The sequence below is a fragment of the Lytechinus pictus genome, chromosome 14 (assembly GCF_037042905.1).
Source record: "Lytechinus pictus isolate F3 Inbred chromosome 14, Lp3.0, whole genome shotgun sequence".
Classification (NCBI taxonomy): Eukaryota; Metazoa; Echinodermata; class Echinoidea; order Temnopleuroida; family Toxopneustidae; genus Lytechinus; species Lytechinus pictus.
The window spans coordinates 13748119-13761152 of NC_087258.1; the positions used below are offsets into that span (position 1 = coordinate 13748119).

The window sequence follows — 13034 nt, forward strand, 5'->3', positions numbered from 1 at the left end:
GTATTATGGTCGACACTTCTGTCGTAATCACAACTTCAACAAAAAAGAAAGAAAGACTGTTTCAACGGTAGTTTGTTTCTACACTAGTTTATTTCATCTGATTGATTAGTTGATTATATTCACTAGGCATAACATAAAATATCGAACTATAAAATCTAGAGTATAAAAATAACTGGACATGATATTACATGAAAGCCGATTTATAGCTTAATTCCATGGGGATCTTACGTATATGTAACTGATGTAACACAAAATATATTTAATAAAAACACACCAGGGTCCGGTAACAGAAAGGTTAACGATTAATCGTACGTTTGATTTTTACGATTGTTTGTACATTGTAGTCAATGTAATCAATCGTAGAAAAATGTACTACGGCAATTGCTAAGCTTTTTGTTCCGGGCCTCACGACAGCTACAAAATACGTCTAACAAATATTGAACACTAAAGGGTACAAGACAATCGGAAAAACTTATAGAAAAAAAAAGACGTGTAAAATGTGTGAAATCAAAGCATAATTCAACGGATAATATAATATTTACAGAATATATTCTAAAAATAACAAAAAAACGATAAAAGTTTCAAAATTACGATACACGTTTCTTACATTTATTTTTCAGAACTTCATACGATAATCATAAAGGATATGAGCTAAAACTAAATTACGGTTACATTAATTTATCTTAATAGATTGATCGACTTCTTATATTCGCCAGTCATAACATATCAAATACAATTAGCTGATTATATTCACAAGGTTTATTCAAATACACCTTGAAAGGATAGCCAATGAAAACCGATATGGCTTGATTTTAACGGAGTCTTCCCTAAGTAACTGAAAACAAGCCCAACAAATATGAATGTAACACAAAAATACAGCTACTAACTACATCAAAAACATATTGAGCACTTAAGTAACAGGAAAATCATAAAACATATCGAAAGGAGACAAAGACGTGTAAAGTGTTTGAAATTAAATCATATATACATGTACGCATAGACAATATACTATTTACAGGACGTTGGTTATATATATATATAAACTTCTATAGCTCATAACTTCATATGATATGGTGGTACACTTAGAATATCTGTGTTAAAATGAAATTAGTGTTGTACGTTTGTATATACCTGTATATTTGATCAGATTGATTGACTGATTTTATTCACAGGAAAAACACAACAAACATAAGTTTAATATTTAAAGTGTAACATCACATTAACAGGATAGCCCAAGAAAGTCGAACTGATGACGAGCAAAATTTACTTAAAAACACACAAGAACAGCTACTATACACTTCATCAATTAAATCTTGATCACTAAACTAATAAGACAATGGTAAAATTTATAGAAAAAGACAAAGACGCGTAAATGTGTAAAATCAAGACTTTACAAAAAAAAAATAATAACATTTATAATTATAATGTGCGATGGTTACATACTTCGTAACTTTATATGATATATTCAATGATATATACACCAGTTTATTTTACATGTATCATATCGATTAATATATACAAATATAAGATCTAAAGTATAAAATACATTGAAAGGATAGCTCATGAAAGCCGAGGTGTCATATTTCCATTTTGATCCTTACCTAAGTATGATGATAAGCTAAATATACTTAATAAAAACACTATATACAGCTACAAACTCCGCCAAGCAAGTGTTGCGCACTTACGTAACAAGAAAATCATGAAACCTTCACTCTTCATTGCAGGGATTTGAAATAAATCCAGACAGACTGTAGTTAAAGAGACCAGTCCTACAATTTCATTTTTTAACCACAAAGGATTCAAATTAAATCCTAGTAGATCTAAAACTAAATTAAAAGTATTCATACTAAATCCATAATTCGATTGGTCCCCAACTAAAAAGTCAATCTGGATTTCTTTAAAATCCTTGCAATTTAGAACGCATAGAAAAAAGAGAACGGTGCTTGTGTCACGTGTATATAATCAAGAATTATATACAAAGGCGGCGGAAGCGGGGAGACAGGCCCCCCCCCCCTAAATTTGAGGTGGGGCCTATGATTATATACGCACCCGCCATTTACTATTCACAGGGAAGATTACAAAAATAACAATCATAATAATACATGTTGGTTATCAAGTTTATAATTTTATATGATCTATATAACAAATCCAATTAATGCTTTTTTGCCAATAATTTCAAAAAAGAGTCTCAAATTTTCGACGACCCTTCGCCTTCTTCAGGAGTAAAGGGCAATGATCACATCAATCATAATCATAATCATAATATGATCATCACAAAAGATACGCTACTATGACTATTGTTATTTACATGAAAGGATCGTATTCTCAGCCAGTTATAGCAACGTCTATCTGAGGATGCTCACCCTGATTATGACTGATCTGATCATTGTCATTTACTTTTAAAGGAGGCGAAGGATCATCGAAAATTTGAGGCTTTAGATTAAAAAAAATATTCGCGAAGAAGCATTGACTGGATTTGTGTTGTTAAAACTTAAACCATTATGTGATACTATATATGTATATAAATAAATAAATAAATAAATTTCAAAGTGTGATCGTTTTGAACCGAGTTGTCAATTTTAGGGAGGGAATTCGACAAAATTGTAGACAATCAAAATAAACAAGAAGTTTTTCTAAACATTTATCTTAAGTCAGTAAGTACAACGAAATTAAACGATTTCTCCTGTCATGTCCATAGTAATTTTTCTGTATATACTTAACATGTACAACAACCTATTTTGAATAGAAGAATTTATTCTATGGAATCCAAGAGGAGGGTGTAATACAAAATTGTTACGACCTCAGGTCGACGAAGACAAACTGCTTTAAGTTAACTGCATGTTACTTTTCAACATAATTGTGTCTTTGGTTGTGGTTTATTGTGTCCTTTCAATTACAATATTCTAAACTTTTCTGATCTACCTTGCAGAGAGTGTTTATGTTGTACCAAGGAGGTTTCAAATGAGATGGAGTAACAGCAAATAAAATATAAAATCTCTTTGAACAAGGTTAAGAACCGCCAGTAGAAAGTATGTTAGGCATGCACTTTGCTAAACATCTCTTGCAATTGTGTAGACAAATGATTCCCGCATGACTCCACAGCTATAGGTCATACATAAAGGGAAATATGCTTTTGTGATGATAATTACTTTTTCGCCGCATCTTGGTCTGGTTATATGTGTAGTGCATAATTCGGAGGCATGCGAAAATAAACTATGCAATATGTCCTTAAATATGACTCAAATTTGCTCGACTGGGCATGTGCGGGCACTCATCTGGCATATACAGTAATTAATAACAATATTCCACCGACCACATTTGAAATTTTTATTCGCCGCAAACGATCGGAAAAGTGTCAAAATCTGGTTTCAGTATAGGTCAAATTCTTTCTTTTTTCACTAATTAAAGGTTAATTGATATAATATGGGCAAATATATCGTCGTAATTGTGCTTTGTTATTGATGTTTTGTCATGCATTCAAACTTCAGTTTGTTTATTAATATGAAACATGAAAAATTGATACAAATGAATATTCGTAAAATTTCTTCCTTCGGATTTATTCATTGAAACTGAAGGCTTTGAAGGCGGACATCAAAAAGGTTCTTATTGCCGTTCTTTCTTTTGTGCTTCTTTAGAAATGAAAAGCTGCTTGAATAAATTTGTTGCCTGTTGGAACTCCAGTCATAGAATCTTCTTGGTTGTACCATGTCACGCATTTGTTAGCTAAGCAATACCGACAAATGACTGAAGCCAATTCAAGCATACTAAATTCAAACCCATCAATTATAGTTGTCTCGTAATGCGGAAATTCGTTTAATATAAAATAAATATTTAACTGAACAAAACGTAGTTCGTGACGTCACAGATATCATTAAATGATTTATATAAATCAGTTTCAACAATAATATTAAAAAGGGACAATTCAGTAAATTCAGATACGGTTTTATTCATTTGCTTTGCATTTGCTTTGTTATATCTGTATATTGTACTTCATGAATTTTTGTAAATTGGCCCTTTCAGCTTGTGCTGCTGGTCAATATTTATGTGCGTATATACCAATAAATAATAATAATAATAATGACCCCCCATCCTCGGGATATAAACGTACCATAACACTGTAAAGTCACAAAAGTTGATCATTTATTATCAGTGGAATATATAGAGTCTGTCCGTGGTGCAGAAAGCGATCTCGCCTGATCGGTATTGCTGGAGATAATACCATTTTCTCTTATGAGGCTTTTCAATCTTGTACTCATTAACAAGGTTTCGAATGGGTGTAAGCTCATTTGTATACTCGTCAATACTCACCAACCCTTCTTCAAGCTTCACCGTGGCTACCAGGATGAGATTACCTTGAGATACAGCAGCAAAAATGGAACTACCAGGTTTGGTTAATGTATGTTGTACAACACCTTCTTTGTCTATCATTCGTAAAGTATCCACTGTGTTGTTGTTAACGAGAAGAGAGTCATCGTAACTATTGATTTGCGTTGGCGTATATCCATTGCATGGTATCTCCCTGACTGCTTGCCCACCTGCTGCTGAAAATACAAGGATCTTTTGGGCTTTTCTGTAGCTCACATAGATCAGATCATCACCACCAACAGTGAGTTTAGCAAAGCCGCCTTCATCTACACCTAAAGACTCAAACATTACATTCAATTTTTCATATTCTGGTGTGTAGAGTGTGATATAGTTTACACTATTGATCACAATGCATCGACCATCAGAGAGGAACGCTACCGCACGAATCACAACATCCTTGAGAACTGTCTGTTGGAATTCGCCGTCAGAAGAGACGATGTTGATGCCACCTGTCCAGCACCCTACTGCCATCCTATCATCTGGAGTACTAATCATGGAATTCATGCTGTTCTTAGTAGGCAAAGCGACGTTCTTTTCAACTGCCTGAACAATCTTACCGAGATCTAACTTGTCCTTTCGAACGTTTCTCTCAAAACTGACACGTTTCCCTTTCTTGCTTGAATTCCTGGGCTTCTCGTAGTCAGGATCCTCTTGATCAAAGGCCTCTCGTATCTCCTCACAGAGAGTGTCGTGTGCAGCCAAAGTATCCATATCGAACGGTATCTTTGTTCTGTTGGTTACCATGTCAGCAACTGTCGTCAGCTGATTGATGTACTTCTGAGCCGATGTCTTCATCTCTTTCAGTTCTTTCTCTACTCCTTCAGTCTTTTCCTTGACTTCTCCAAGCAGGATGTCTCTTCTCTCTGTCAGCTGCCGGACTGCATAAGCGTACGCCTTGTTGATATCATCTATACACCCTTTCTTAGCATTGCTCACAAGTTTCCACTGTTCATCGATGAAATCTAAGTAGTTCTGAAAGCATGCTTGCTTCTCATCCACCTTTGATTTTATGTCTTCGATGCTCTCCCTGTGTCTGTTCTCATAAGCAGTTGCCTCTATGACCTGGTGCTTAGCTTCGTCTTTATGTTCCATGACAACACACTTGAAGCATGTGAATCTACTGCAGTTGGAACAGAAGCACTCCTCGTCTTCTTTTGGGTGTTTCCTGCATTTCCGGTATCTACGTATCGTCACCTTCCCTGATGATATCTCACTCATGGCTATGACTTCATGATCGATGAAATCTCCCCATTGAGAGTGGGTGTTAAGGCAAGTGGTGCAGAGATACTTGCCACAGTCTTGGCAGTAGACAGCAGCACTGGGCGTGTCATCGGACTTACAACTCGTGCAAATCTGAGGATGACACTTCATGTCCTCTATTAGATTCCTCAAAGCAAGATTTACCTGTAGTTTGCTGACATCTTGGTTTGGGACCTGGGTTACAGCTCTGCAGACAGGGCATCGGATCTGGTAATTACCATGGCACTCCAAGAGGTTGTCCAGGCAAGGCTTGCAGAAGGTGTGAGAACAAGACAGGATCTTGGGATCAGTGAAGGTCGAGAGACATACAGGACATTCTGTACTCTGGGAGATGACATTTTTTAATGTGTCAGCCATGATGGAAACTCTACTGCAAAATGAAAGACAATATTAAAAGGAAAATATTTAAAATAAAAACAATTAGAATGTATGTACTTGTACTTGCATCAAATATAAAATAAGAAAATTAATCTGGTAAACAATTTCAGATTATGTAATTATATATCCACATTCGCTATAGGCCTTCAACCTGCTACTATTCAATGCACATTTCCAAAAATGAGATCTAAATCGTTTCTTCTGAATGATTACTAGATTATTTCATTAATTAGTTATAAATTACTGTGCTTATAAGGAAACTTTTACTTCATTGTACTCGCTATGTTTATATATATATATTCATTATTTTGCGCCAATGATTTGTATTACAATGTACATATTCCATAACTGTAAATATATTTGTTTGTATAAAAACAATTCAGATGTTATACATACACGTAATTTCAGGGGGGCATACACTATTTTTTTTTATTACAAGCTCTGCTTTTCAGTTGGCTCTCCCAGCTTTCAATGTAGTTTTCATTTTGATATTGTAATATATTATTGTTTGTATTTACTTCAAATGCGATTATATGTTACTACTGTATAATAATTGTTAATATGAAAAATTGAAAGTGGAAAGTAAAAAAAATTGAATTGAATTGACCTATTTGTAAAGCATGAAGTATGATATTAATTTAATCGCGCGCTCATTAGTATGTACTTTGATACAGGATGTTTATGAAGCTTCTATTGCTTGGGATTGGGTGGGGGATGGGTATGCCCCTATTCAGGAAAAAAAATGTCTGAGTATCCAAACTTATCCTGTCACCAATCATAAAGAATCATGTTCATATAATGTTGTCCTATGTATGATGTATTTTAAAAAATACTTATGACGCATATATTTTCTCTATTACTTCCTGGTTTACCTCTGATTCTCCCAAACGATGTTGATCTAAGTTCGATCATGTTTCCTCATCAGACTGATAGAATGATTTTCCTATCCTTCGTTCTTAGATGTATGGAAGCGCCTTGGTGTAGCGGTTCTGACTCTCGTCTTGTTATCAGAGGGTCGTGTGTTCGAATCCCACCATGGCCTAGCGTCCTTTGGCAAGGCGTCAATCCACACTTTGCCACTCTCACCCAGTTGCTAATTGGGTACCTGTAGGAAACAACCGTCACTGTGGTTGGTTTACAGGTGTGCGCCTAACAGGCTGCATGAATTGCTATGAAGTGACCGGGTAATAATAACTGTGAAGCGCGTTGAGCAGTCAAAGATTGATAAAGTGCTATATAAAAGCCAATTACCATTATCATTATTATGTATCTTGAACGGAATTTAGCTAAATAAACATGGTAAATCCCCATAGAATAATATCAAATATACAAAATCTTCACATTTTAGTCGAAGAGTGTAACTTTAAAACTGATCTGAAAGGTATCATGAAATAGGAAAACAGAAAAATATAAAACATGAATGGTTCTACTTACATTCCTCTATCTACCTTATGTATCCGTTAATACGATATAATATCAAAGTGAAATCAAAGCAGTCTCAGTCACTGAATCAAAGCAGTCTCAGTCACTGAACATTGCTATTCTTGGTATATTATCATTCACAATGACGATGCACTGAATCGTGTACAAGTTGTTTACAAATTCGAGTGATCAGACTATTTTTAGTGAGTGGGAATTCCCAACCACATTTCTCTTTGACCTTGGACTTCTAATGATAGTAGGGAGTTTTCGCATTTGCTACGGATTCTGCAACATAGTAAATCTATTGAAAATGCAAGTCAACTCACAGTGGACAGCTAAGAGGTTTTTGTCGAAAGTTGGTGGACAGAAGTCTTAAGATTCGGATCGTACGAAAAAAAACCCGGGGAGAATGAACAAATCCCCCCCCCCCAAAAAAAAAAGGTTGTTAAAATACGACATATCCCCATAACTCCCCATCCCCCACCAGAGGTATATTGTATTCCGTGATAATTAAACCTAGGTTTAACCCTAGTCTAAACTAGAATTTTAAACCACACTTCTATGGAATGCTGGACTTTTAATTCCATATTCGTGACAATAAATTGTAATGTATCGTTTAATTATAGGGCGGTAATCTCTCCCCAAAGGTAATGTAGTTTCGACCAAAAATAAATTAGACAAGCAAAAAAAAAGACATCACCCCAAATGTAAGGTAAAATAAGGGAGTCACCCAAAAAGTAAGGTCATCTCATCGACAATACATGTATTATTTTGATTTTGAATGATGTATTTCTTTCCATCTTAAAAAAACCCCCAAAATTGTAGGGGGACATTTGATATTGCGTCCCCTTTACTATTTTGGGTAGGGGGACGCGTCCCCCCTTGGGATTTCCGCCCATGAATTAATTCATTCAAACTCATGTTTTTCCCGTTTGTTCCAAATTTGCGACTCAATCATTTTTTGAAAAACAATGAGCAGCAAGAAAAGGATGATTTTTAATTGGTGGATGAGTTGACGAGTGGCACTCCATAATAGTGTGGTCAAAGTTAACCCAGGATTAACTCGGGGATTAACTAAACCATGGCTTATCAGAATACCGCCCATTATAGTTTGTGTAACCTCCTGGCTTTAATGCGCAACATTCCTCCTATTAATACTAAATGAATTCATTATTGCGGACTGAAATAATCGCTAGAGGCTATTCATTTGTCTCGCAATCTACTATGGTCAACAAGGAAATTCGTGATCACTCTCGCAAAAAGTGTTCACTAGCTTACAAGTTCACGAGCTTTCGAGTGCCGCTGCAACTCTTTGTCAAGTGACGAAAATTACTCTGAGAGATGACATTTTTTAATGTGTCAGCCATGATGGAAATTTTATAAGACCACTGCAAAATAAAAGACAATGAAAAAAAATGCAAATCATTGAGTTTATATGTACTTTGACTATTATCAAAGTAATATTATCAAAGTAATAAAACAGGGTCATCTCAGAGATAAATTATAACTAATTATTTACCCACATTATCTATATATTTGTTTAAACAAAATATGTTATTCTATCGCAGGTTTGTTACTAGAGAATGGACTTTGATACAGGGTATTATATGGAAGCCCATAGCTTAGGTTTCGGGGGGGGGGGGCAGGGGTATGAAAAAATATGCAATTCGTCGTGGTCTATTGGTTATGACTCTCGTCTGTTAATCGAGGGACGTGGGTGTGATTCTTAGCCATGGCGTGTTTCATTCAGCAAGATATTTACCCAAATTGTGCCGCACTCGACCCAGGGGAGATGAATGGGCGCATACATTCGTAATTCCGTAGCTTCGTTATTCTGAAGGTTCGTTATTCCGAAGGTTCGTATTTCCATAGGTTCGTAATTCCAAAGGTTCGTTAGTCCGAAAACGAAATACGGTTCGTAATTCCGAAGGTTCGTTAGTCCGAAAACGAAGTGAGGTTCGTAATTCCGAAGGTTCGTTAATACGAAAATGAAATGAGGTTCGTAATTCCGAAGGTTCGTTAGTCCGAAAACGAAATGATTAACGAACCTTATTTCGTTTTCGGACTAACAAACCTTCGGAACAACGAACCTTATTTCGTTTTCGGATTAACGAACCTTCGGAACAACGAACCTTATTTCGTTTTCGGATTAACGAACCTTCGGAACATCGAACCTTATTTCGTTTTCGGATTATCGAACCTTTGGAATAACGCCACAAATGCTCGGATTAACGAACCCTTTTACGTTTTCGGATTAACGAACATCGAGGTATAGGCAATTTACGTGTTTCGGAATTACGAACCTTCGGAATAAAGAACCTTCGGAATTACGAACCTTCGGAATTACGAAGTGTAACCATGAATGGGTACCCGCCGGTGGAAGAAATTCCGTGAATGCTTCAATGCCTATTTGACAGCATAGCTTAAGCCAGGGTAATAATAGCAAAAAAGTGCTTTATAGATCCAGCTTTTGTTATCATCATCTCATTGGCGGTTCCAGGGGGACCGTGCCCCCCCCCCCTTGAGCAGTACTGCCCTTGAGAGGCATAATCAAAATTTGTAATGTAATATGCCGTTCTAACACAAATGTGCCCCCTTTTGAAAGCGAGGACGTTTTTTTGTTTACTCGTCAAAATTTCCGTGGACGAAATTACCCTAGGGTGAAAACCTATTTTTCCTCTTGCTTGTCAAATTTTTCTCGGGAAAATGTTCCCCCCCCCTTTGGAAATCCACGATCCGCCTCTAGGTCATTTTGTCACGAATAATCAAAATCATGTGCGCTTAAAAGGATGGTCCGGGCTGAAAATATTTATATCTAAATAAATAGAGTAAAATTCATAGAGCAAAATGCTGAAAATTTCATCAAAATCGGATAACAAATTACAAAGTTAATGAATTTTAAATTTTATCAATATTTGTGAAAACAATTATATGCACATGGTCATGAATATTCATTAGGTTGGCTGATGATTTCACATCCCCATTTTCCTTTTTCCTATGTTATTACATGAAATCATAGATGTTTCAATTTTTCATACATGTGTAAATGATGTGTCTCTATTATGATAAAATAAGTTGCAGCAATAAATAACTAATCCACTTAATCAGTTGTCAATCCAATCGTTTTAATTCTTGGTAGAAAAATTTGAATAAACCTAATTTCATATAATAAAATAGAAGAGAACAAGTGGGGATATGACATCATCAGCCCACCTAATGAATATTCATGAAGACATGCCCGGACCGTGTTTCATCGGAATAGTGCAAATCTTTAAAAATCAATAATTTCGTTATTTGTTATCCAATTTTAATCAAATTTACAGCAATTTACTCTGGGAATTTTATTCTATTTATTGAGATATGAATATCTCCAGCCTGGACCATCCCTTTAATGTTTCCCTACGTATGATGTATGTTTTAAAATACTTTAGACAATTTATCTCCTACTTCCGGGTTGACAAACGACGTTGATTTAGTTCAATCATGTTTCCTCATACAATTTATAAACTGATAAGGATTTCCCTCGTTCTTACACGTACCTTCAAAAGAATTTAGCAAAGTAGGCCTGCATCCCCATGCAATAATGTTGTATATAAAATCTCTTAACATTTAGTCACAGAGTAACTTTAAAACTGACCTGGAAGGTATCCTGAAATAGACATATTTTACACGGGCTTATATGTTATTTTTGTGGAAATATTTGAAAACGGATAGAGAACTATATCTTTCGAAAATACATGAATGGTTTTACTTACTTTCCTCGAACCACCTATATCCGTTCATACGATAAAAATCTCTGTTTGATCAAAATGCTGGAATACGATGTACTCTCACGATGTAGCTCGTCTTGGCCTAAATAATTCACAATAGGTTTGAATACTAAATCGTGTACTTACAAGTTACATGTATTCACAAATTCGAGTGATCAGACTTTTTGTCAATAACTGCGAATTTCCAACGACATAACCTTTGGCATTGTGTACATTGTACATTTTTTATGCAAATAAAGGCAATGTATTGTACACATGGGCGTAAATCCAGGCGAGGCGCGGTGAGAAAGAACATGCTCCCCCTCCTACCAAAATGGGTTGGGGGAAAATAACATGTCCCCATAACCCCCCCCCCCCTCGGTATTGTATTCAGTGTAATGTTCTCAACTTTGCCCCCCCCCCCCCCTACAAAAAAATAATTATTCTTATAGTTTTTATTTGTCATCATTTGATACACTTGCTTCACGAAAATGGCAAAGGTCACAATGAAAAGCTGGATTGGATAAAAAAATCAATTCAGTTTTCTCATATAGGCTTAAAAGTGAAATATCAGATTCGTATTTATATAAACTATCTACGTATGACGTAGTTTTCTAAGAGAGCATAAACATTGGAAATCATTATGTATGAACAAAAAAATCGAATTACTTTACATCATTTCTGCATCAAGGAAGCATTTTATGAACTCATTTGTCAATGACTGTTACTGAAAGTTGTTATAAGCTACCGAAATACTTCTATCTAATTGGCTGAGAGTGATTCTGTCAGTGAAATATGGCTGACAAGATATCAAAATGCGATGGCACTATTTTATCAGGGATGCAGTACAAAGGTACTAGATTTGAACCATTAATACCCCATGATAAAACATGTAAAAAGAAAGATTATGCTAGTTTTAAAGAGGGGTTCACGATTGGATTTCGAATTTCTCCGAAATTCTTCATGAGTCTTGCCCCCTCTCCCCCCGCCCCCCCCCCCAAAAAAAATATATATATACATATATATATATATGTATTTGATGTATATGCAATGTATAAACATGCTCAACTTTGCAAGATTTTTGTTGGTTCTAACTGAAGCTAAGGATGACCATACATGTATTTAGCAGCAGATCGTAAAGTGTAATAAGTGCAATAATCAATAATAAGTGCAATAATGGCAGAGCTAGCTTCCATGTAAATAAGTATGTTTAACAAAAATATTTTTGTGTAAGATTATCATAACATGCATGTGTTGCTCTTGAAAGTTTTATTTTCTAGACGATCCAACTCTAGATTCTTTCTTTCCATTTTAATCAATACATATTTTAACATGAATAATGTTACAGTCACACAGGTGAAAACTAACTCCAGGGCCCAGTAACACAAAGATTAACAATTAATCGTTAATTTGAAAGATTGATTCTGATTGGTTCCTAGTCAGTCCATCTACACACACCCCGCATTCTCCCACACACACGCTCAATAAAAACTTCATTAATACCTCATAAATCAGTGTTTAGATTTCCTCATCTCATAGGTTATGTCTTTCTTTGATCAACAGTGGCCAACTTTCCCATTGTTTAATATCAAAATGGCTTACCTGATTTTAAAGCAGACTTGTGTTCAGCCCTTCACAAGTGTGTGTTTATTGGTGTGTGTGTGTGGGTAGTGGTAAGTGTGGGAGAGGTGATGTGTTGTTTATGTGTGGGTGTGTGTGTAGGGGTGAGTGTGGTGGTATGTGTGCATGGCCGTCCCAAGGCAGGGATGGGTGCGGATGTATTGTATTTCTGCGGTGCGGAGAGTGCGAACGCATCCCCCTCAAGATAACCTTTTCTTCTTCAAATTTCACTTGACCAAA

General features: G+C 35.7%; 1 protein-coding gene across 3 annotated transcripts; it reads right to left on the reverse strand.

Moving 5' to 3' along the window:
• Positions 1–3396: 3396 nt before the first annotated feature.
• On the reverse strand, positions 3397–11352 carry LOC129276227 (E3 ubiquitin-protein ligase TRIM56-like). 3 transcript variants are annotated; one of them, XM_064109712.1, is made up of 3 exons: positions 11181–11352; positions 6876–7108; positions 3397–5995 (listed from the first exon to the last, which is right to left on the reverse strand). In XM_064109712.1, the coding sequence occupies exon 3, from the start codon at positions 5980–5982 to the stop codon at positions 4147–4149; it is 1836 nt and encodes a 611-aa protein (XP_063965782.1). In that variant the 5' UTR covers positions 5983–5995; positions 6876–7108; positions 11181–11352; the 3' UTR covers positions 3397–4146. The 3 variants fall into 3 exon arrangements, with proteins under 3 accessions (XP_063965782.1, XP_063965784.1, XP_063965783.1); XM_064109714.1 differs by lacking the exon at positions 11181–11352 and adding an exon at positions 7438–7608; XM_064109713.1 differs by lacking the exon at positions 11181–11352 and adding an exon at positions 7438–7569 and having other exon boundaries at positions 6876–7127.
• Positions 11353–13034: the final 1682 nt, after the last annotated feature.